We start from the raw sequence: 22,498 nt of genomic DNA on the forward strand, positions 1-22,498 counted from the left end.
ACAAAAAATTAAAGATATCTGGAGATTCTAGACCATTATGCAACTTACGTGACAGGAAAGTACCCTTCTGCCACTATCGTTTTCGACGGCTACGATAGTGGGGCTTCCATAAAAGACATGGCTCACTCGCAGAGGAGTCGTACAGTTGGCCGTGAGATCTTCTTCGCAGCAGATATACAGCTCAAGGTGAAGAAAGAAGAGTTCTTATCTTGCAAGAAAAACAAAGCCAGGTTTATCTGCGCTTTGGCTGATCATCTCCGTGCAAATGGTGTCTCTGTCTCCCAGGCATCAGGTGACGCATATGTCCCGATTGTGGAAGGTGCTGTTGCCTCTTCATGGTATCACGACACTACCGTAGTTGGGGACCATGCCGATCTATTGGTTCTCTTATGCTACCACTGTGACTTGTCAAGCAAGAATCTATTCTTACTACCTGAGCCAAAGTCGAATAAAGCTCCCCGAATATGGGACATACACACCCTGAAAGAGATGCTGGGACAAGATACTTGTCATCTGATCCTTTTTGCTCACGCCCTGCTAGGCTGTGACTCTACTTCGCGAATCCACGGAGTGGGAAAAGGTCTTGCACTGAAGAGGCTGATAGAAGACAATGATTTCCGAACAGCAGCTGCAGTGTTCATGCAGAAGTCCGCTTCGAAGGAGGAAATCAAGAATGCTGGTGAAGACGCCCTGCTGATCATATACGGTTCGTCGAAAGGAGGGAACTTGAAAAAAAACTCCGCAGAGAAGTTTTTGAAAAGAAAGTGACAACGGCAAACTCTTTTGTTCACCCAGAACATCTGCCACCAACTTCTGATGCAGCCAAGTTTCATAGCTATAGAGTTTTTTATCAAGTTCAGGTATGGACCGGGGAGCCTCGTCCGGAACTGAAAGCCGATGAATAGGGATGGAAGAATAAAGATGACTTCCTGTACCCATTAACAACTGAATTCCCACCAGCCCCGCGTATGCTCCTAAAGATCGTGAAGTGCTCCTGTCGTGTACAGTGTAGTTCAACGAGGTGTAGCTGCTTTAAAAACGGCTTAGTTTGTACTTCAGCATGCAGAACCTGCAAGGGAACAATGTGTTCCAACTCTCCAAAAATCGACAGCAACATTGATGAAGATAACCTAGAACCCTAGTCGTGAATCCATTCCAAATGAAGAAGTTGTGAAACTAGTTGGAATCTGATTCTCTATTTTGTATTTTTTATAAGATTGATTCTATTTAATAGACTGTTAAGATTAGACACTATGGGTTGACCCTAAATAGTATACGAAGAGTGTTTTAAGTGTAATTTACGATACTGACCGCTGAAAACTAGTTCAGTTCGTAATTCACTTTCCCTAATTATTTTCTAAAAAAAATGTAGATCATTCATTAATCATTACGATTTTTTTTTCTGGTTCAGTGAACAAACTATTTGATTCTATTTTCGGTCTCAGCTCGTGATTCTACGTCAGAACCACACTTTCATTCAAGAAAATCAGGCTACAACGAAAATTTTATTTTTTAGGCGAAAAAAGTCGAAAAAATACAGTTACTTTTTGTATGATGCTTCTTACGCTAAATCCGACTTCGTTTTCGGTCTCGCCATGTTATTTTGGGTTAGAATCATACTTCACTTCAAGAAAAACTGATGTCCACGAAAATTGCGATTTTTATTCGAATAACGGAAAAAAATAGCTTTAAAAGCCAAAATACGGTTATTTTGAGTCGACTCAGAATATGCGAAAATGGATATGTTGTTCAGTTTTTTTTCTCTCTACAAGATGGTGTAAAAATCATTTCTGTTGCAATTTGTTTCGGATCGTCCTCTTTTTGGAGCTCATTTTCCTGTACTAACAAGCGGAAACCGTAGAATTAGCAGAAAAAAGAAGGAAAAAAAGTATTGCCCCTGCAACACAATAGGCAAATAGGCAAATAGACAATAGGCAAAAACTCACTGAAGCACCAAGCAACTTGAGGCCAACACAGCTAAGCAAGCTCTTTCTTCATCCTAATCTATTCAAAGCCTCCCTCTTTATACCCTCCCAGGAAGTTCCCATTTCCCTTAAATTTTTGCTTAACATTGCAACCAGTACTTTCATTTTATAGACAGGCCAAAGGGGGAAAGACCTACCAGACAGTGTGATGAAAGCAGAATAACAGCAGATGTTTAAAAACTTGTTGGGTTTCTTACGCTTCTAGCGAGATCAGATTTTAAAAAGCCATTTTAAAATAGGAAAAATTCTAAATAGGTATATATATATATATATGTATATATATATATATATATATATATATATATATATATATATATATAATCGCAGTATGAGCCGAAATAATTTGGTTTCAATTTGGTATATAATATACATTGGTATATGCTTACATTAGTGTATAATATATATTATATTGGTATAAAACACTTATATATAACAATATAAGTATAACTTATTTTGTTATTTTTTTTTGCGCAAGAGACGATGAAACTTGACAGCCTCTGAATTGACACGGGTGTAAAATGGCGATTTATTTTATACTCTTTTTAACACAACATTATTTCTTTTCGACAACCACAACTTGAACGAATCAAAAAGGGAATATCCAACCATATTTCAGGATTCAACAATTAATACGGCAAAGTCAATGGCGTAATACGGTGCATCTAGCTCAAACCTGGGAAAAATATACATTATGTGCTTTAAAATATACCGGACAAAGACGATGAAACTGATTGTTTGATTCGGTTAAGTAGAAACTTACACAGTGATTAATATTGTAAAAAAAATTGAGAAAATCGGGAATTCAAATGAAAAAGACCTTCCTATCCAGTTATGTAGATTTTGGTAGTGATGGACACCAAATTAAAAAAAAGGTAACGTGTGTGTGGCTTATTTATTTGGACAATTCAATGGGTTCGACCTTTGGAGTTTGGTGCTGCCCTACAGAAATTTGGTGCTGCCCTACAGAAAACAGAAATTTGGTGCTGCCCTAAAACTTCATTAATTTTGAAACAGCCAAAAAACTTATTAAATTGTGTTTTTCTGATAAAAATAGACCAAAGATGACCATCATGTATAAATAATGACTCTGTTGGCTAATGGGGGCTTGTATAGCACTGACCTCCGGAGAAGATGTAAATACATAAATAGCCTGGCTCGAGTTCAAAATGGCAACTTGTTTCATACTCTTTTTTTAACAGGACCGATTTCTTTTGGGCAACCGCGTCTAAATAGGTGGACACATTTAAATTTACATTTTATGCACCAAATAAAAGTACAGGCTGGAATTAATTGCTGGGTTTGTTTCCACCAAGAAAATATCAATAGAAATACTATAAATAAATGGATTGATAAAAGAAGTCGTTGCCTTTGAGGATATCGTCAAACTGGTTTACAGCAGAACAAGCTATGTATAAAACTAAACAAAAAAACTACATGACTCTTTTGACATTTAAAAGAGAAGGAAGAATACTCAAGGGTTTACAACACGACACTTCTCATGCATATTTGTATTAAACTAACACGTATTACATTTATGGCAAGTTCTTGTGTACTCAAGTTCTTTTCTGGAATTCCCGTAAATTTTCTTTGTTCATTATTTTTCACTTTTAACTTTAACATAGATAATAGTTACCATTCCTGAACCAGTGTCAAATGACGATTCTTTTACATTTGAAATTCCTTTTGAGTAAAGCTTTGAATAGATTGGAATGAAGGGGGTGTGTGTACACCTATGTTAGTCTTAGGCGACTTGATACTATAGAGAGTTGTTAGTAGTAATAGCAGTAGCAACAGCAACGGCAATACAACTTCTTGAAAACAGCCTCTGGATGGTGAAAATTTTTTTTCAGCTATGATAATTATTATTAACTATCTATAGTTATATCCGATGCAATAACAATACAATCCAAAAAGAAAAGAACTGCATGTCCTTCTATGGGTGGAAACCGTTGGGCATTATGTGGAGGGGGGTAACAGCTAAGGGTAAATCGATTTATTAAGGAACGCAATGTACTGTTTATTAATCTTCCAAAAAATTTCTTTTTCGTGATTCTGCCAAGCAATGCTATCGGTATATTTCTGTAAGACAAAACCACATAATCGGACATTAGAATAATTCAAGTTACAGAAAATTCGCAAATAAATGAGAGATTTAGCTATATGACATATTAAAATTTGTCAAGACTAGATCTTAATTTTGGTGAATAAAAAACCCCACAACTATTTTCAAACCAAATCTAAATCGCTCAAATCTTACATACCTTGTCGAGAAGGAACCCTGTCTCGTGTTATTGACTGATAACTTTAACAATATTTTTTTCTACACATAACCAAATTCCGTTGTCCAGAAACATAAAAAATAGCTAGCTTCCCACTAGTATTTCACCTACTGTTCCATCTTAAGGCAAGATTTACATATTCTAGTTCAACTTTTTTTGAATGAATAAGATGATGGTGAAGATGGGGGACCTCTGCAAACACTTATTCAGTAAAGTCTTTTTGCCATAAAAAAAGCCTTTAGAAAGCTATATCTAAAAATTCACCCACACTTTCTCCTTCTCCTGAATATCAGATCAATGGTTTGACTAAAAATAAAAAAACCAAAAAAAAAAAAACGATAATCCATACTTTGGTACAAGATATTTGAAAGCCAAAGTTCACGGAAGTTTTTAGACATATATATGAGAATAGTCACATGCCAAATAATCTTTTATGTATGAAACCCATATGATCAAATGATACCCATTACCTGTAACTTCTGTTTGACTTCAGAGGAGGCGACAGCACTCTGTTCATGCTTCTCCTTCTTCTTAATTTGCTCCAGCCTTTCTTTGTCTTTTCGCTCCTTGTCTACCCTTACTTCATCTTCTAAGCGCTTTTGCTGTTCCAAGTACTCCTAAATAAGCAATATGTGTATTACATTGTGAAAAAATCAATTGCCTGAAGATAATACAAAATTATGGAAACATAACATTCAATTATAAGTTTACACCAAACAACAGATAAGTAATCAGACAAGTCCATAGTAACTCCTTAAGGTTCAAGATCTTGTGCGAACTCACCTGTTGCCGGTCATTGAGGCTAATTGCCTTTAAGTACCAAGGACATTAAAAATAAAATCTGATCCTTTAAACTGGTAGGTGGAAACTAACACAACCATAAACGTCTTAAAAAGATGGAAAAACCAGGGAACTCAATTTTTAATGTAATAGATGTTCGATGCTGCTATGCAGTTTTAGCACTTCACGGACGCCAAGTTTAAAAACAAAGAATGTGTATGAAAAATCAACACAAAACAAGCGAAAAAAAATCCCATCATGCAGATCAACAAAGCGTAACTTTCCTGATTACTGTAGCATAAGAAAGACTTTGCCATTAATTGGCGGTAAAATCGATAAAAAAAAACACAAACACAAAAACAAAACAAAAAGAGAGTAACTGAATGATTAAAACTAAGCAAGGATATTACCCTAGCATGTTGTTCGCAAAAAAGAATTGAAAAGAAGCGTATTTATCATTAAATAGTAAAAAATCTAAGCTATGGATTAAGGTATTTATTATTTAAATTTCTCAAGATTAAACACTTCAAAATATTAGTTAATTGACTGGCCTACAGCAGAATCTTCTTAGTAAGATCAATTAGGCTATCAGATTTTGTTATATTTATTACTTTAGTTGACTGATGACATATCTTGCTTTTTTATTCTTCTGGTTCGAAAAACACCACTTTTCTTATTTAATTTTGACATAATCTCACTAGTCTATATTTCTTCCATAGCAAACCGCAGTACCGCCCGATCGATTATGGAAAAACTTGACTCTGTGATGTACGTAAATTGGGCTGTATAAGTGTTCGATTCGGCTTTTGGTGTAAACAGGATAATTTTCCGCTTGTTTCTTTCACCATTCAGTGTGGTCTTTAAGGAGAGCTTTTACAAAATGAAAAAGATCTTAATAATTGTATATTAACCAAAATAAAATAGAAGAAAATCCCAGTTTTCAGGAATAAATAGACCTAAGATCAGGGGCAAATCTCTAGTATTTTTATGGGGGAGGCAAGAGAAGTCCATATCCGGATTTTCAAGGGGCATGGGATACATAATTATGTTTTCCTTCATATTATTTGGGGGGCTGACCCCCCCCCCCCCACAAACGACGCCCCTGTCTAAGATGGAGCCAGGGGACAAGAATGTTTTCATTTTGATGTCCTTGGTAATTTAGAAACGAGACTATCCAAAAGACACTGGGAATCGTGCTTATGAGTGAACTTATAGGACACAGTCAAGCTAACAATTTTAAATGCAATCTAGTGGGGAGTTAGGGACCTCTTTTACAGTGACGCCGATTTGGAGAGGATACCTTATCTGTATCTTCGTTAAAAAATCGGAAAATTACTTCCCTTTCTCTAGATTTTGAAAACACCGTATTTAACCCTCCATTAACAAAATTTAAAATTCTTGCCCCCTTCCCCTATATTTTATTCAATTAGCACCACTACTCTTTTATTTTTCACAGATTGAAGGTTATATGACAATTTTCAATCGTACGTAGTATACAGTTTATTAGATGCGCCCAAAGAATAAAAAAACTCAACACTAAACCATTACTAACTCTAATACCTGAGATGTAACCCTCTACTCCACCTGCATGGAAGGACGAGACACCAGAAGATCGCTCTAAGGACCCCCCCCCCTCCCTCCTCTTCTCTCTCTCTCTCTCTCTCTCTCTCTCTCTCTCTCTCTCTCTCTCTCTCTCTCTCTCTCTCTCTCTCTCTCTCTCTCTCTCTCTCTCTCTCTCTCTCTCTCTCTCTCTCTCTCTCTCTCTCTCTCTCTCTCTCTCTCTTCACACAAAAGTTCTAAAAATGTATTGCATAAAAACAGAAGGAACAATGTAAAATCCAACTGCAGGCAACAAAAGTTACTGAGTCCTAAACTGAAGCGATGAAGTCTTTAAAAAACATTTTAAGCAGAAACTGCAGTTAATTTCAAAAATGTCTTCCAATGCGAGTTTCCTGCTTTATGTACACTTAAATTCAATATCCTTCCCCCTCCTTTTTTAAACACTATATTGCTTCCTCCTTCACCTCTGCTTTTTATCAACTTTACTTAATGAGGTTAGATTTGAATGGGAGTTGTGAATAAGGATGTATTAAATTGAACTGTAGGGGCCAGTTTCCAGGAGGCTGAGTGTAATGTAGGCTAAGTGTTGAGTTGCATGAGAGATAAGCTAAATAGGATTGAATTGAACGATGGTTAAGTTGAATGAGGGTCAAGATGAATGGGTGCTGAGTTGAATAAAAGGTTCCGACTAACTGGATTAATTTGAGTAGTTAAGATGAATGGGGTTGAGTTACATGTGAGATAACTTAAAAGGGGTTGAACTGAATATGGGTTGGGTTGCATGAGGGTTGAGTTGGAATGGACTGAGTTCAACAGGGCTTGAGTTGCAAGGGGATGAATTGAACACGGTTCAAGTGCACGGGATTGAGCTTGATAGGATTGAATTAAACCGGGACTGAGTCTCATGTGAGTTGAGATGTACGAAGGTTCAGTTGAACGGAGATGAGTCAAATGGGGTTAAGTTGAATTGGGTAGTTTTCATGGAACCATCCAGGACAGCCAAAAATTATACCAAAAAAAAAAAAATCATAGAAAAAAAATTGCGAAGACGGTAAGAAAAAATATAGTGTTTCAAAGAAATTTTGTTTATAAGCTGTTAATACGTTTATGTACTTTTTGTGGCAGACATTTATCTCTGATTAAAAATTATATTTTACGGTCGAAAAAATCAAATAGTAGCAGTAATTTGGAGCATGGAGTCATAAATAGTGATTCAGGGCTGAGAATAGTACATCGTAATTCAATTCAAAATTTGTTGGCATTTTCAACAATCGAACAGAATTTGGTTTTAAAGATATTTGATATTCTTGCGATTTGTCCCACTTTAATTTTAAAGTAACTTATCAAAAGCTAGTAGCAGAAGAACAGTTCCAAAAATTCTTGACCAATGGGGGGATACCCCAGCAAATAGGGGCGTGATATTGATGAAGATTACGTCACCAAGTTTCTGATCTATGAAACCCCTAAAGTGAAGGTTTAGACTCGTATCAACTGAATAGGAAATTTCGTATTATTTACTAGATAAATGGTCAGAGATGCAAGTTTTATTTTATTTTATCTTATTTATTTTACTAGGTATGATCGTACCGAACAAGTAGTCGTAGAGTATCAGAGGTGGACTAATTTAAGCCATTACTTAAATTTGCCTCATTTGGACACTAATACAAACTACTTGCAAATGTTGCAAAGCTGTTCCTTGGTGTTTCTGGTTTTCTCAAAAGTTACTTCATCAACTACCCTGGTTCAAAAATACAAGTTTGACTTGTATTTAGGGAAAATTGCTGTTAGAACTATCCAGAGCTTCTTATTGGCATATCGCTGGAGACGACCAAAACCATGTATCTGCAATTTCTATGAAAAACACTTCAATTTATGCCTGCATAGTATTTTTGAGAATTGCTACTAGTTGATGGGTTGTGAGAAAACTCTTACCAAAGATGTCTAAAACCTGGACTTGGTAATGTGATCATGGATAATAATCGTGCTGCCAAACCAAGTCTTTAGTTTTTAACTCAATCCTACCTCACCCTAAACTCCTGGGAGAACCCACAATGGAACATGTTATTTCTAGATGATAAGAACCTAGACCATCAATGATTAAACCATAGAATAGTTTACCCGCATGTGAAGCTGGAGCTGCTTTTCGTGTTGTTCGGCGAGCTGTTGCTGCTGGGCTTGGAACTGTTGCAGGAGTATCTGCTGTTGTATATGCTGCTGATGTTTTAGCTAGAAATAGAACGACTTAAACTAACCACGATAGTAAACATTTGATATATGATATAGAGGGTCTAACCTCAAATTATTATTCCAAATGAAATCGTTCACATTGTTTAAGGTTGTGCACTAAATTTGAACTTGTGTGGTGTTAAGTGGATTATGAAAACGAAGTTCAGAGCATAAGAAGAAACAGAAAGGTGAAAAACAGAAATATTCCCGAAAATCAATAGGGATTAGACATCAATTTTTACCTCCCTCTCCCTTTCCCAGAACTAATTCTATCATCTGAAGGCTCAATGAGAGTTAGGATGTTTTGGCATTAAAATGTACTCTCTGAGGCAGCTGCCCTCCCCCTGCCAACAAAATGATCTACCACTCTTCCTCTATAATACATATTGGGAACTTACACATGATTGCACACAATATTATGAAAGATGAAGAAAGTTGGGTTAGCTAAATGAAGCTTTAAAATAAATGCCTGAAACTTTTTTTTTGCAATATGAAGGGAGGTATCACCCTACAGCAAGGCCGTATCCAGGGAAGTTAGGGGTGTTCGAACCCTCCGACCCCCCCCCAAATGTTTATCTGACTCGTAAAAACGTAACAAAATACATATACACAAATTTGGATGAGTTATTTTTTGTGTTAGCCCCCCCCACTCTGACCAAAAATACTGGATACGACCCTGCCCTGCAGCACCTTATTGAGACTTAGTCTAAATGAAGGAAGATAAGAGATTAATTCCTAAAGCAACCACCCCCCATTACCCTTCCTATATTTACCCGAAGGGTCTTGGAGATTCAGAAAATTTGGGCATTCGCTCTTTTAAGCATCTGGCATCCCCACCCATCTTTAAATGATCCACTACCCCTCCTTCATAATAGCTTATGTACAATTACACACTTTTCTTCGTTCTTTTTATGTGTCTAATTTCTATTTGGCTGCTCAATTTTACATTCGGAAAAGATTTTACAGAGGGGAATTACCGGAGGAAATTTTCGGCAGGGACGCGGGGTCTGCGGGGAGATTTCCACGAAGAAATTTTTCAAGGACATTCTTAACTTGGAAAATAATCCAGACCACGTTTTGACACAGTTATGCCAATGTAATGTGCAACAATAGCTTGAAAGAAAATAGATTTTCAGTATTTTTAGAGCTTGAAAAGTTTCAAACATACAAAAATTTTGAAGACTTTCCAAGAACTGGGATTTTGAGCAAAAAAACGTATTCTCTTGTCCCAAATATCCATACTGTTCCATATCCTGGCAAGTTTATCACAAGATTTTAGTTAGAGAGGGTGTTCTTAGGCATTACTCGGAACGAGTCCCACAAACCCCTATAAGCAGATATAGCCGTTTATGCATTCTATTGGAATAATCAAATGCGGATTATGGAACTAAAGGTGAAGTTTGACGTTTGCAACCTCTCCCCCCATTATTCCATCAACGTGAATAATATCTTTTAAAATTTATCGCGCCTAAAAAAAAGTCAAGAAATTCGGTTCTTATGTATTATTAAATAAAACAAAAACAAGTTTTTTTTAACTGAAAGTAAGGAGCGACATTAAAACTTCAAACGAACAGAAATTATGTCGTATATAAAAGGGGCTGTCACCTCCTCAACGCCTCACTCTTTACGCTAAAGTTTTTTATTGTTTTAAAATATAAAGTTGAGAGACAGAGTCAAACTTTAGCGTAAAGAGCGAGGCGTTGAGGAGGGGACAACCCCTTTCATATACAGAATAATTTCTGTTCGCTATAAGTTTTAATGTCGCTCCTTACTTTCAGTTAAAAAACATGTTTTATTTTATTTAATTTCTGAACGTTTTTGAGTTAATGCAGTTTTGATTTTAGCTCACCCTGCATGAATAATTAAAACGAAATTTGCATATTAATCTTACTTTTTTTTCTGCTAAATGGCTTTCACGAAATTTTGTTCTGACGTAACTTACGAATTAACTTACCTAACGAACTTATATATTCGTATAATTTTATAACGTATATTAGGGAGTTCGCCCTTGAGTCAATACTTGATCTTTACGCTAAAGTTCAAATTTTGTTCCAATTCTTTAAGAATAAACCCTTAATCACAAAGGTCGTTAATTAGAATAAATTGCTCTGATGAAAGTAAAAAAAAACTTCAGCGTAAAGAGCTAGGTAATGACTAGAGGGCGAACCCAATCATATACATAATAATTTCCGTTCGTTTTAAATTTTGATGTTGCTCCTTACTTAGAGTTGAAAAAATGTTTTTTTATTTATTTAATTTCTGATCGTTTTTTCAATAATGCTGGGAAATCCAGCGCCCCTTCATAGCAATACCCCTTCCCCCATGAAAACTTCCTCCATGTAAAGATCCTAAGACGTAACCCCGCCCCCCCCCGACTACAAGAAAAAATTCCCCCCTAAAACTTCTGTACACTTCCCAATAACCTGTACTAGGCTATATGTAAACATTGGGCAAAATTCATAACTTGCAGACCTTCCCCCGGGGACTGTAGGGGATTAAGTCATCTTCAAAGGCATAATTATGGTATTTTTCGACCATGCTGAACAAAACAGCTATCTCAGAATTTTGATCAGGTGACTGGGGAAAAAATGAGCGTAGGAGCGGGCCTAGTTGCCCTCCATTTTTTGGTCACTTAAAAAGGACACTACAACTTTTTTTTCCGTTCGAATAAGCCCTCCCGCGATATTCTAGGACCACTGGATCGATATGATCACCCCTAAAAAAAATAAACAAGAAATAAAAGGAAAAAAAAGTAAATAACACGCATCCGTGATCATTCTTCTGGCAAACAGTAGCCTACACAATTCCACTTTTTTGCAGATAGTAGCTTGAAACTTCTAAAGTAGGGTTCTCTGATACGCTGAATCTGATTCTATGACTTTTCCCTTTTTTTCGAAAATAAGGCAAATTTTTCAGGTACGTAACTTTTGATAGGTAATAGATTGTGAGGTTTTAATGTCCCTAGTCAAAATTTGTAATAAGTATTCAATGTATTTTCAGTTCCGTAATTCTTTTTATCAACAAAAAATGGTCTCCCTATGGGTGCGCCGCTATCCGGGTTATTAACGAACATTAATGCAGAAAACCTTGAAAATTGGACCTTAAATTCATATTTTTTAAAACATATCTATTGGGGGTGTTACATGGATGATGTAATATCGCTTTGGAATTGTAGGGAAAGTGAACTTAAGGGCTTTCTAGATCACCTTAATACATATGACTAAAATTTACAATTTACCTTAGAAATTAAAAATGCAAATAAATTACCGTTTCTGGATGTTTTAATTATTCGTAACATTGATAAATTGACTTTACTTTGACTTTACTAATCATCTATTTCCATAGCTTAGCAAGAGCTACTATTTACAGAAAACCCACACAAAATAATAGATATCTGCATTTTAAATTCAATCACCCCCCACAACTTAAAAGAGGCGTTGTTACATCTCTTGTTGACCGTGCCCTAATCATTTGATCTGAATCTTACATCACAGATGAACTAAATTTTATTAGAGACATACTTTTTGGAAACGGTTATCCTATTGTCTTTATTAACAATACAATTAGCCGAAGATTGGCAAGACACTCCCGTAAAATGAAGGGTCTTTTGCAATGTGAAGTTCCCGTCAAGCCCTCAAACATAATTTACCTTCCATATATTCCAAAAGTCACAACAAGCTTAAAAAAAGTTTGAGCACAAAATAATTTTTATGTCGTATTATAAATAATTTTAAAATCATGAATTTCTTAAATTCTGGTAAAGATATAACCCCAGTTACTCGCCAAAGAGGGGTTTATCAAATACCATGTGAATGTGGCCTTTTTATGTTAGTAGAACCCATCAAAATTTAGAAAAACGCCTACAACAACACAAAGATGACATAACTAAAGCTTTAAATTCTAATAGTACAAATATTTCTTTTGATTCTGCTTTAAGCAGTCACAAAAATGCTTTTTGAAGAAACTTGCCTTATTAGCAATGATTTAGGCATAAAACAGGTTGTTCGAGAGGCAATAGAAATTAAAATAAAGATAGACAGTAATATTTCTTTAAATAGAGATCTTGGGGAATATTTTCTTAATGGCCTGTACACACATTTAATTAGAAATGAGTTAACTAATTGTGTTAAAAAACCAGTAAATAATTCCACCCAACCTGTTACGAATAGACCACTGTTACGAATAGATCAAGAAATATGCTTCGAACTTGTACAAACTAATCATGACATGTCCTTTTTAGAACCAACACGAGAGCCAGTCATTGTGAACTGAGCCATTGTGCAGAAGTGATACCAAATTAAACATAAAATTAAAGCAACAATCTTAAAATGGATTGTTGCTTTATCTTAAAAAGGATTGATCCTAAAAGGGATTGATAATATTTTTATTCTGTAAAAAAAATGCCCTTAATTGGTTTGCTTTTACTTTACCAAAACTCCTATATTATTTCGTGTTCTCAGCAAACCGCTAGTTTTCTATAATACCAAAAGCATAGGAAAACATAATTAGTTGGTTTATTCGTACTAGTTTTATTGATATATATAGCAATAATTTTTGTCCGTTTTGAGTTTCAACTTCGCTCTTTACTTTCCTAAGAAAAACTTGTGGAGCAATAGTTTTTTTTTTAAATTAATCTTTGTTCGTTTTGATTAAAATTTAGTGTAGAATCAACGCTGCCATGATCTTTTTATTTATACGGAATAATGTATGTTCGTTTTAAGTTTTAATGTACTCCTTATTTTCATTTGAAAACTTATTTCTAACATAATTTCTAATTATCACTGAAGGGGAGATGAGACACCCGTAGAAAATACTGCAAACAACCTTGACAGCTACGAAAAACTTTCAGTCTACAACATAAAGTTCATTATCCATACTTCACAAAACAATACATGTTTTTTCAGGAACGTTTGTTTTTCGATGAGCAAAAAGCTGTTTTTACTCGGCCGATTTCACCTGAAAAAGCAATAATGAAGACATGGCCTTATAAATCACCTACTGAATAGCAGAAACTAGAAGGCTGCTGCAGCAAAAGAGAGCTGTTTGGGCTCAGTTAAAAATTTATATTTATACCTAATCACTTTTTATAAATTTGACTTGATAGCACGTTCCCACAAAGTGCACTTTCGATTGTTTCCCCCATTTTTTTTTAATGAAAAAACTGCCTTTTCCAATGCAATGACCAAAAAAGGCGTTTTTCAAAAATTAGGCAGGAGCAAAAAAAACTTAGGGGACAAAGACGTCCCTTCCCCTCAATTACCACCGTTAGAACTAGTACACAGGCTTCATCGCAGAGTGAAGTTTGAAGGTTCAATTCAAAACTGTTGACCATTAAAGCTTAATTTTTAATAGGTTTTTAGTTGAAAAGTTTTTAGTTTTAGTTAATTTTTTTTGCAACATTCTTTTACTTTTAAGATCTTTCTTCATAAGAAGGGACAAACCATGATTGAAAAGCAAAAATCCAAGCTGGAATCCAACGAATGATAATCTAATTTGAAGTCCAGCGCTGTACTGACTGAACCACGCCTCTAATAATGTAATTTAATAGATTGGTGTTTGCAGGAATTTAATTGCGTATCTAATTAAGGGGGCCTGGAGGAGGAAAATATGGAGGAACATACCTCCAGTCAAGGGTTTGGACCATAATTATTACAATGATACCGTTTTATATTTCCGAGATTTCCCACTTAAGAAGTGGCACCAAAAGTGTTGTTTTCAGAGCTAGATCTCACGTATGTATGAATGGTAGAGTTAATAAAAAGCACGTAGATATGAGCAAAAGTTTTCAAATGAGCCATTAAACATCACTCTAAAAAGTTCCACTAGCCCCAGCTTTTCCACTTGAGACATGGCACCAAAAGTGCCGTTTTTAGTGTCCCTTGAAACTTGCAGATGGTGGAATTTATAGGAAGAGCGTAGATATAAGCAATATTTTTCATATGAGCCATCAAATATCTATCTTAGATGCTCTGGTAGCCCGCAAGCCCCAGCCCTTGAGAAACGACATAAAAAGCGCCTTTTTTCGTGTCATATGACACTTGCAGATGGCAGACTTTATATAAACCACGTACATATAAGAAATAGCTTTTGAATGAGCTCTTAAGCATCTCTCTGTGATGTCCTAGTAATCCGCTAGGCCTGGAAAAAGAAGAAAAAAAAAACGATTTTAACGTTTTTTAACTGTTAGTTATTATGGGCTGTGGTTCGCTCTTTACTAGGTTGCAGCTAATGCTTCAACCATGACAAACAGTTCATTGCAAATTTTCCCCAGAAACAAATTAACATTGAAATATGTGTAATCTAATGACTTACTTACTTTACTTTGACTTATGTCTCCTGCCGGGCGCTGCTCGGCGTAGAGAGTGACGTCTGCCTCCTCCATCCACTTCGGTCCATGGCAAGCGTTTGCACATCACTCAACCTGATATTTGCCATCGTCAGGAACTCGGACAGGCTGTCGGACAATCGTTTTTCGGTCGGCCGCGAGGTCGCTTCCAACCGGCTTTGACAGGGTCGAAGTCATGGATCGTTTTCGCAAGTATGTGTGGAGGCATTTGGAGTAGGTGTCCGAACCATCGTAATGTTCGCTCAGCTGCTTGGATCGAAAACCGAGACTGCTTGGTGAGCTGCAACAGCTTCTCATTGCTGACGAAGTCGAACCATTGTAGACCTTCGAGCCTCCTCAGGCTCTTCGACTGAAAAACATCAATTGCCTTGAGGGTTGCGGCTGAAGCTTGCCACGTCTCAGCTCCATAGAGCATTACAGAGCCGACGAGGGTGTTGAAAATCCGCAGCTTCGTTGTACGACTGATGTTTGGTTTTCGCCAGAGGTGACGGTTCAGTCTGCCCATGGCAGAAGACGAATTGGATATTCTCGATTGTAGTTCAGAAAGAAGTGAGCCATCTGAAGAAATTATGAAGCCCAGGTAGGTGAACCTTTGGACAACTTCGATGCTAGTGGTGCTATCCAGGCTAACTGAAGGATTGGCAGCAGGAGAGGATGAGTCTATGGCCATAATTTTCGTTTTAGTCCAGTTTATCTGCAGCCCTACTTTTGCAGCCTCTTCTCGTAGGATTCGAAGCGCTTCCAGCAACTGCTCCATGGAGTCCTCAAGAATGGCCAAGTCCTCTGCAAAATCAGCATCTGTAATGCCACGATCTCCAAACTTGAGTCCAAAGCTGAGACGTGAAGTAGTCCTTGTCATAACGTAGTCTATGATGACATTGAAGAGCTCTGGGGCCACTGCACATCCTTGGCGCACTTCTGTCGTGATTTGGAAGAACGGGCTGCGCCGGCCGTTCACTAGAACACAGCTCTCCGTCCCATGGTGTAGAGCTTTGAAGAGTCTGCAGTATTTCTCAGGGAGGCCTGTCGATTCTAGAATCCGCCAAAGAGCTTCTCGGTCCACTGAGTCGAACGCAGCACGGACGTCGACGAAGGTAAAAAAAAAAGCTTTTTGTCTGAACTCCGTGGCTTTTTCTATGATTTGTCGGATCGTAACTCGATGGTTGAACGGTCCGACATGAAACCAGCTTGCTCCGGTCGCCGGATTTTACGAATGATATTTCGACATCGATCTAGCAGGACCATTGAGAAAAGTTTTCCCGGGACAACCAGTAGGGTTATTCCACGGTAGTTCGAGCAGTCGCTTCTAGAGCCTTTCCTCTTCCATAAAGGGATAATGACACCCTTCCGCCAATCTTCGGGAATTATCTCGATTTGCCAGATTGTAGAGAACAGGGTGTGGAGAAACAGGAGCATAACAGGACCTGCATATTTTAGCAGCTCCGTACTCAGGCCACAGATACCGGCAGCTTTATTGTTCTTGAGCCTTTTTACTGCATTTCCAATTTCCGAGGGGCTGAAAGGCTCGTCTGGAGGAGCATCTGCTTCGGATCTTGGACTGCCAGGTTGGCTGGGACTATCAGTAGGAGGCATAGACGGGCTAGTGCTGTTCAGGAGTGAGCAGAAGTGGTCCTTCCACCGCTCGAGACAAGAACCCTCATCAGAGGGAAGTGTCCCATCCCTGGAGAGGACGGGTCCCAATGCTGGTGTTTTATTTTCTGTGAGATGGCGGAGGTGCTTGAACAGGTTACCCATGTCTTTCTTTTTTGCTGCTAGTTCGATTTCATCGGCTTTCCTTACAACAAACTGAGTTCGGTCTCGGTGAATAAGTCTGTTCCGCACTCCATTGAGCCTTCGATAGGTGGCAATGTCCCCAAGAAGTCTTGTCCTCCGCCTTTGCTCTATGACCTGCAGTGTTTCATCAGTTAGCCACGATTTCTTCGGGAAGCTTCGATTGCCAAACATCAGCTGTGCTCCTTTGATGGTCTGTGATTTAAATTACTTCCAGACGTATTCGCTACTGCTTAGCGTGCCAAGGATTTCAAAGTGATTTGATATCTCAACACTATACTTCTGGAAAGTGTCTCGCTCTTTTAGTTGCCCAGTAACCGTTACTACTGGTTTTCTTTCCAATCGCTTTGCATGGAAGCGAAGCTTGAAATCAGCACACACAAGCCTGAGATCTGTATTTCCGAGCTCTGCTGATCTGTAAGTTCTGCGGTTCTTCAGCGGTGATCTCCAGCGTTTAGAAATAATGACGTAGTCAATCATCTTCTTTGTGCGACCGTCGTTACTATACCACGTGTACTGGTGGATAGTCTTACGTTGAAAGTAGGTGCTTGCGATCACAAGTTCATGGGATCGGCACAGTTCGAGTAGGCAAAGGTCGTTATCGTACAGTGGGTCGGGGGATACAGGTCCAATTGCGCCACGCCAAACACCCATATCATCTCGCACTGTAGCATTGAAGTCACCGAGAAGAACAGTGACAACTTGGGGGGGGGAACTGTTGACAGACATCTGGACAGAGCAGAGTAGAACTCTTCCTTGGTTACGTCGTCGGAATCGTTGGTCGGGGCATAGCATACGAAAAAAATCTAATCTAATAGATGGTATAATTTGCAAAAACCTAGTAAATACAAGCAATAGCTTTTAATTGAGCCATTAAACATCTATCTACGATGGTGTGGTAGCCTTTTAATGTTCCAGTAGCTAACTGATGAACAGACGATTTATGAAACTTACTAAGAGGGCTGGGAGGGGCAGTATACGGCAGGGGTTCTTGTAAACCTCCAGTTAAGGGTTCTGGAATATGACTATTACAATAGCACTTTTTAATAGGACTATAAAACTGTACTTCAGAGCTTTTCCACTTAAGAAGTGGCACCAAAAGTGTTGTTTTCAGTGCTATATCAAACTTACGAATGGCAAAACTGATATAAAAAACGACAAAAAAACACGTATATATGAGCAATAGCTTTCAAATGAGCCATTAAATATCAATCTTATAAATTCGGCTAGTCCAATAGCTCCAGATTTTCCACTTGAGACACGATACCAAAAGTATATACCAAAATTATTAAAAAAAAAGCGCGTAGGTATGCAAAATAGCTTTTGAATGAGCCATTAATCATCTCTCTATGATGTTCTGGTCGCCCGCTAGGCCTGCAAAAAAAAAAAAAAAAAAAGGAGACAGATCTGTGCTACCCATGCAAAAAGTGATTTTCCTTGTTGTTCAAGGAGAGGGGGCTGTAATTTCCCCTGTTTAGGTTTTCGACCCTGATGATTCCTACGGTACACTTTTCATTTTCATCTGACGCCATTTTAGAGGGGGTTTAGGCTTTTTTTCGAAATAGCCATAAATTTCGTTTCGCACTAAAATTTTACTTTTAAGATGAAAGGAAATACTTGTCATCATTCCTCAATCAGTTTCAGAAGACAATTTTTAAAAACAGTTTTTTGACTTTTGGTTACTATGGGCTGTGATTCGCTCTTTAGTAGGTTGCAGCTGCCGCTGTAACCATGATACCGCCAACTCTCAAGTTAACGCTGTGTAAAACTCGAGAAGAAACCGTTTTTATCTGTCTGTATTAAGAAACGATTAGCTTACGCTCAGTGGTAAACAAGTGGCGGGTGACAGAATATATTGGAATTATATAATTTGGGCTATATTTTTGCACATTAGGGGTGAGAATTAGGTTTCCCCCACAACTCCCCCCTAATGTGCAAATATACAGCCCAAATTTGTTTCTAAAGTATTATATATTTTATCATGTTTTGGTATTTTTCATTACGATTAATCTAACTTCACTTTTTGAGTGTTGGCGGTATAATACATAAGCACCAGAAATGCTTCCACTTATTTTCTAAAGTCCTCTAACAAGCGTCAAAATAACTATAAGTATATATAATTTCCACAATCGCATTTCGGGACCCACCCCTGTTTATTTTTTATTTTTTCGACCCGTTCGTTTCATTATGTCGATAGGCTTACCGACGGATAACTTTTCAACAAAATTTAGTGCCAGAAGAAAATTTTGTAAGCATAAAACACAACAATCAAATATAATTAGACTCTTCTCTACACTATAACTATGAGATAAATTCCGACATTTGTATTCATAGCGCGTACTACAAATCCTTGCTTAAAGCCAACTAATTGCTGACTTTTCCATGAATAAGGTTATAAAAGAAACCAGAAAATTATTTTGAAATAATATAAACAACATTAGAAAAAAACCATATGATAATTAACTTCAAGTTGTCCTGATTTATTTGCTGAACATGTAGAAAACTAAAGAAGAAACGCTGATTGACTCTTACTGTGGAACATTTCACGGGTATTCCTTAAAAATGAGGATTAGGCTAACACTATAAGTTTGAAAAAGAAAAAGACCGTCCAAGCTTTTTTTTTTAGGCCATGAATAAGTCTATTCATGTAATGCACAAAATACACTAATCGTATAATAAATTATACTATACAATACATATTCTTAACTACATTATAAGCACACATTTAGATCCAAAAATTCTCTTTTCAAGCTGTTGGTGCATTTTTCAGAAATCACTAGCGTAGAGGAGTATGGAGAGCATATTGCTGCTGAAGAGACGTAACTTTAGTCCAAGGGAATGTTTGCTGCTTCTTCAAATCGGCTCTAATCTATCAAAAATTCAGGTTGAATTATGCGTTAAATGTCTGTCATTATTTCACCATCAGAGTCGAAGCGGCTATTCAAGTATTTGAACTACTTGAATCTTTCTAGATTACATTTTTGCAATGCAGAACAATCAGCGAGCTTGTAATGGGCATGCTCTTTAATTTGTCAACATCGATGGTTAGCCTGACATTTTCTGAATTTTCAACAACTGTGTCAATTTGCTGCAGTAAACTTTGTTTAGAATGTTCTAGAAAGACTACGTCACCCATGAATTTTAAATAGGCGAGTTAATTACAGCTTACTGTTAGGCCATATCCAGAGTTTTGTCTTAACATGTAGTCCATTATAACTACAACAAGAAACGGGGAAAGCTCACATCCCTGACAGACACCAGACTTGGTCTTGATAAATCTGTTTGTACCATTCTTGGTCTTATGACAGCACTCTTAAGACCAAAAAAATAGTAGAGTATGGTGGCTATGAAACACAGAGGTAATGTATTTGATAACGGTAGGAATATTCTTTTTTTTTTTTTTTTTACTGAGATTTTATATGAGTAGTTTAATGTTAGAAAAGATGGAGTAGTGAAAGAAAATGCAGGAAGACTATGTGATAAATATAGGAAGGTAACAAATTCATTTTCTAGAAAACGGAAAGGAATAGGAAACGAGGAAAGGAATTACATCAGTATACCAGGACACCCAGGATACATCAGTATGGTGTAACTACCACAGGATAAAAGAAAGAAAAGAAGAAGAATTTAAAAACACGCATTAAAAAAGGATTGTGTATATTGTATTAATAGTATAGTCTATTTATAAAAAAAAACACACTCAGTCTCTTCGTATAAGAATGTAGTCATGGTCACCAGTTTCTCGCAGATGCATATCTAGTCCATCTCGTAACCGCTGCAAAATAATAGAATCCAATAGTTTGCATAGCAATGACATAGGGTTTATACCTCTCCATTTATCACACAACATTGCGTCTCCCGTTTTGATGGTTTTCAACAATATCTCCTTGCTTCATTCACGAGGAATTTCCCAATATTCCATATCTTATTGAAAAGAGCAAGCCACGCAGAGAAGAATGTTCTTGCTGAATACTTCATCATTTTTGCTCTAATTCCATCCATGCCAGAAGCTCATCCGTTTTTTAACTTTTCTGCTGAATACATGCTCTCGACAGAGCTTCGCGGGTCTGTATTAATTATAAAAGAAAAAAGCTAAAAAACAAAGTTTTTACGGACGTAGAGAACAAAATTGAAACTTAAAATACTGTTTCACAGATTAATAACGTACATAAAATACTGCTTCACAGATTACGCAAGATATAGCTAAAAAAATAGCTCAAAGAAACTGACCCGTGACATGTTTCGATGCTTGTAGAATTCTAGAAACTTGCGCTTTACTTAAAAAACAAATGTAACCCCCCAAATTCAAGATGCTCTCTTCGGAGCAGAAGATTCCATAAGTGGCCTGAAGAAAATTGAAGATTAATCTATAAGGTTCATAACAGTCTTTCACCGGCGAGGATATCAATGACTTCAATAATATGACAGAACCCATGTTTTTCTTCATTGATTATTGCTCGTTTTTACATTTTTAAACATGTTTTTCTTTGATTTGGCAATAAACATTTACTTTTAAGATTAACCGAAACAATAGTTACCACTCCTGGTTCAATGTCAGGTGCCAATTTTTTTCTCATTAGGCGATTTTTTTTACACGCGGTTTTTCAACTTTTGGTTACTATGGGCTGTGGTTCACTCTTTACTAGGTTGCAGTTACTGCTGCAACCATGATATAAAATATTGCTTCTCTTTGGTATGATGTAACATTGCAGCGTCAGAATACAGTACTCAGTATTCTTGAATTTTTATCAGTTTATTTTTCAGACGTTTTTTGCATTCGGTTTCTGGTTGACTTTTTAATTGTTGTAGTCATAACTTATAATTAATATGAATTGATAGCATTCCGAGAACCAATTGAACCGATGCAGCTAAACGGTTGAGGAAGACTACACACGCATAAATTACAGAAAGTCTTCAATTTATTCATTGTTGTACAGGCATATTTTCCTCCACTGCCTATATTAACAATGAGAAAGAATAATCTAATATTCTAATTAATTCTGTATTGCCGTCCACTTAATTCCAAGAAACGGTGATGAAAATCTGCAGCGAAATTTGCTACATAAACCAGTTTAACCCTTTCTTCAATTTTTATTATTTATTTATTTTCTTTTATTTTTGTGAAATCCAATCTAGGATTGAATAATATTTTTATTTTTCATTTATATTGGAAATATTTCATTTTCAATATTTTCGTTTTTAGAGCAGTTACAAGAAGGTCATGACTATTGACATTGGAGAACACAAATAATGTGGTGTTTTGTGACCTGCAATCGTTATCGAATTCATTAAAGCTTTCTTTCATTTTTACATTTTTGATACAAAGACAATCATTGTCTATATCACGATAAATAAAAGTTCAAATAGGGATAAAATCCTTTTAATAGACAGTGATGATGATAACAGTGATAGAAATTCACAAGAAAAATACCAGATATTTCGGTCACATATACAGTGACCGTCATCAGTAGTATAAACTACTGTGCATAAATATATAACTGAGTGTCTATATAGTTTTTACAGTTTTTATA

At 36.8% G+C, this 22,498-nt stretch overlaps 1 protein-coding gene across 1 annotated transcript in view; it reads right to left on the minus strand.

Annotated features, from left to right (window-relative positions):
• The window catches only part of LOC148956667 (histone deacetylase 4-like), a 221,896-nt gene that overhangs the window by 156,432 nt on the left and 42,966 nt on the right, over window positions 1–22,498 (minus strand). Inside the window, 2 exon segments of the mRNA XM_089086609.1 lie at window positions 4,735–4,881; window positions 8,723–8,830. Coding sequence (XP_088942735.1) covers window positions 4,735–4,881; window positions 8,723–8,830 — 255 coding nt within the window.

This window comes from Artemia sp. Qi Xiang Cuo, chromosome 1 (genome assembly GCF_049724085.1).
Source record: "Artemia sp. Qi Xiang Cuo chromosome 1, ASM4972408v1, whole genome shotgun sequence".
Lineage (NCBI taxonomy): Eukaryota > Metazoa > Arthropoda > Branchiopoda > Anostraca > Artemiidae > Artemia > Artemia sp. Qi Xiang Cuo.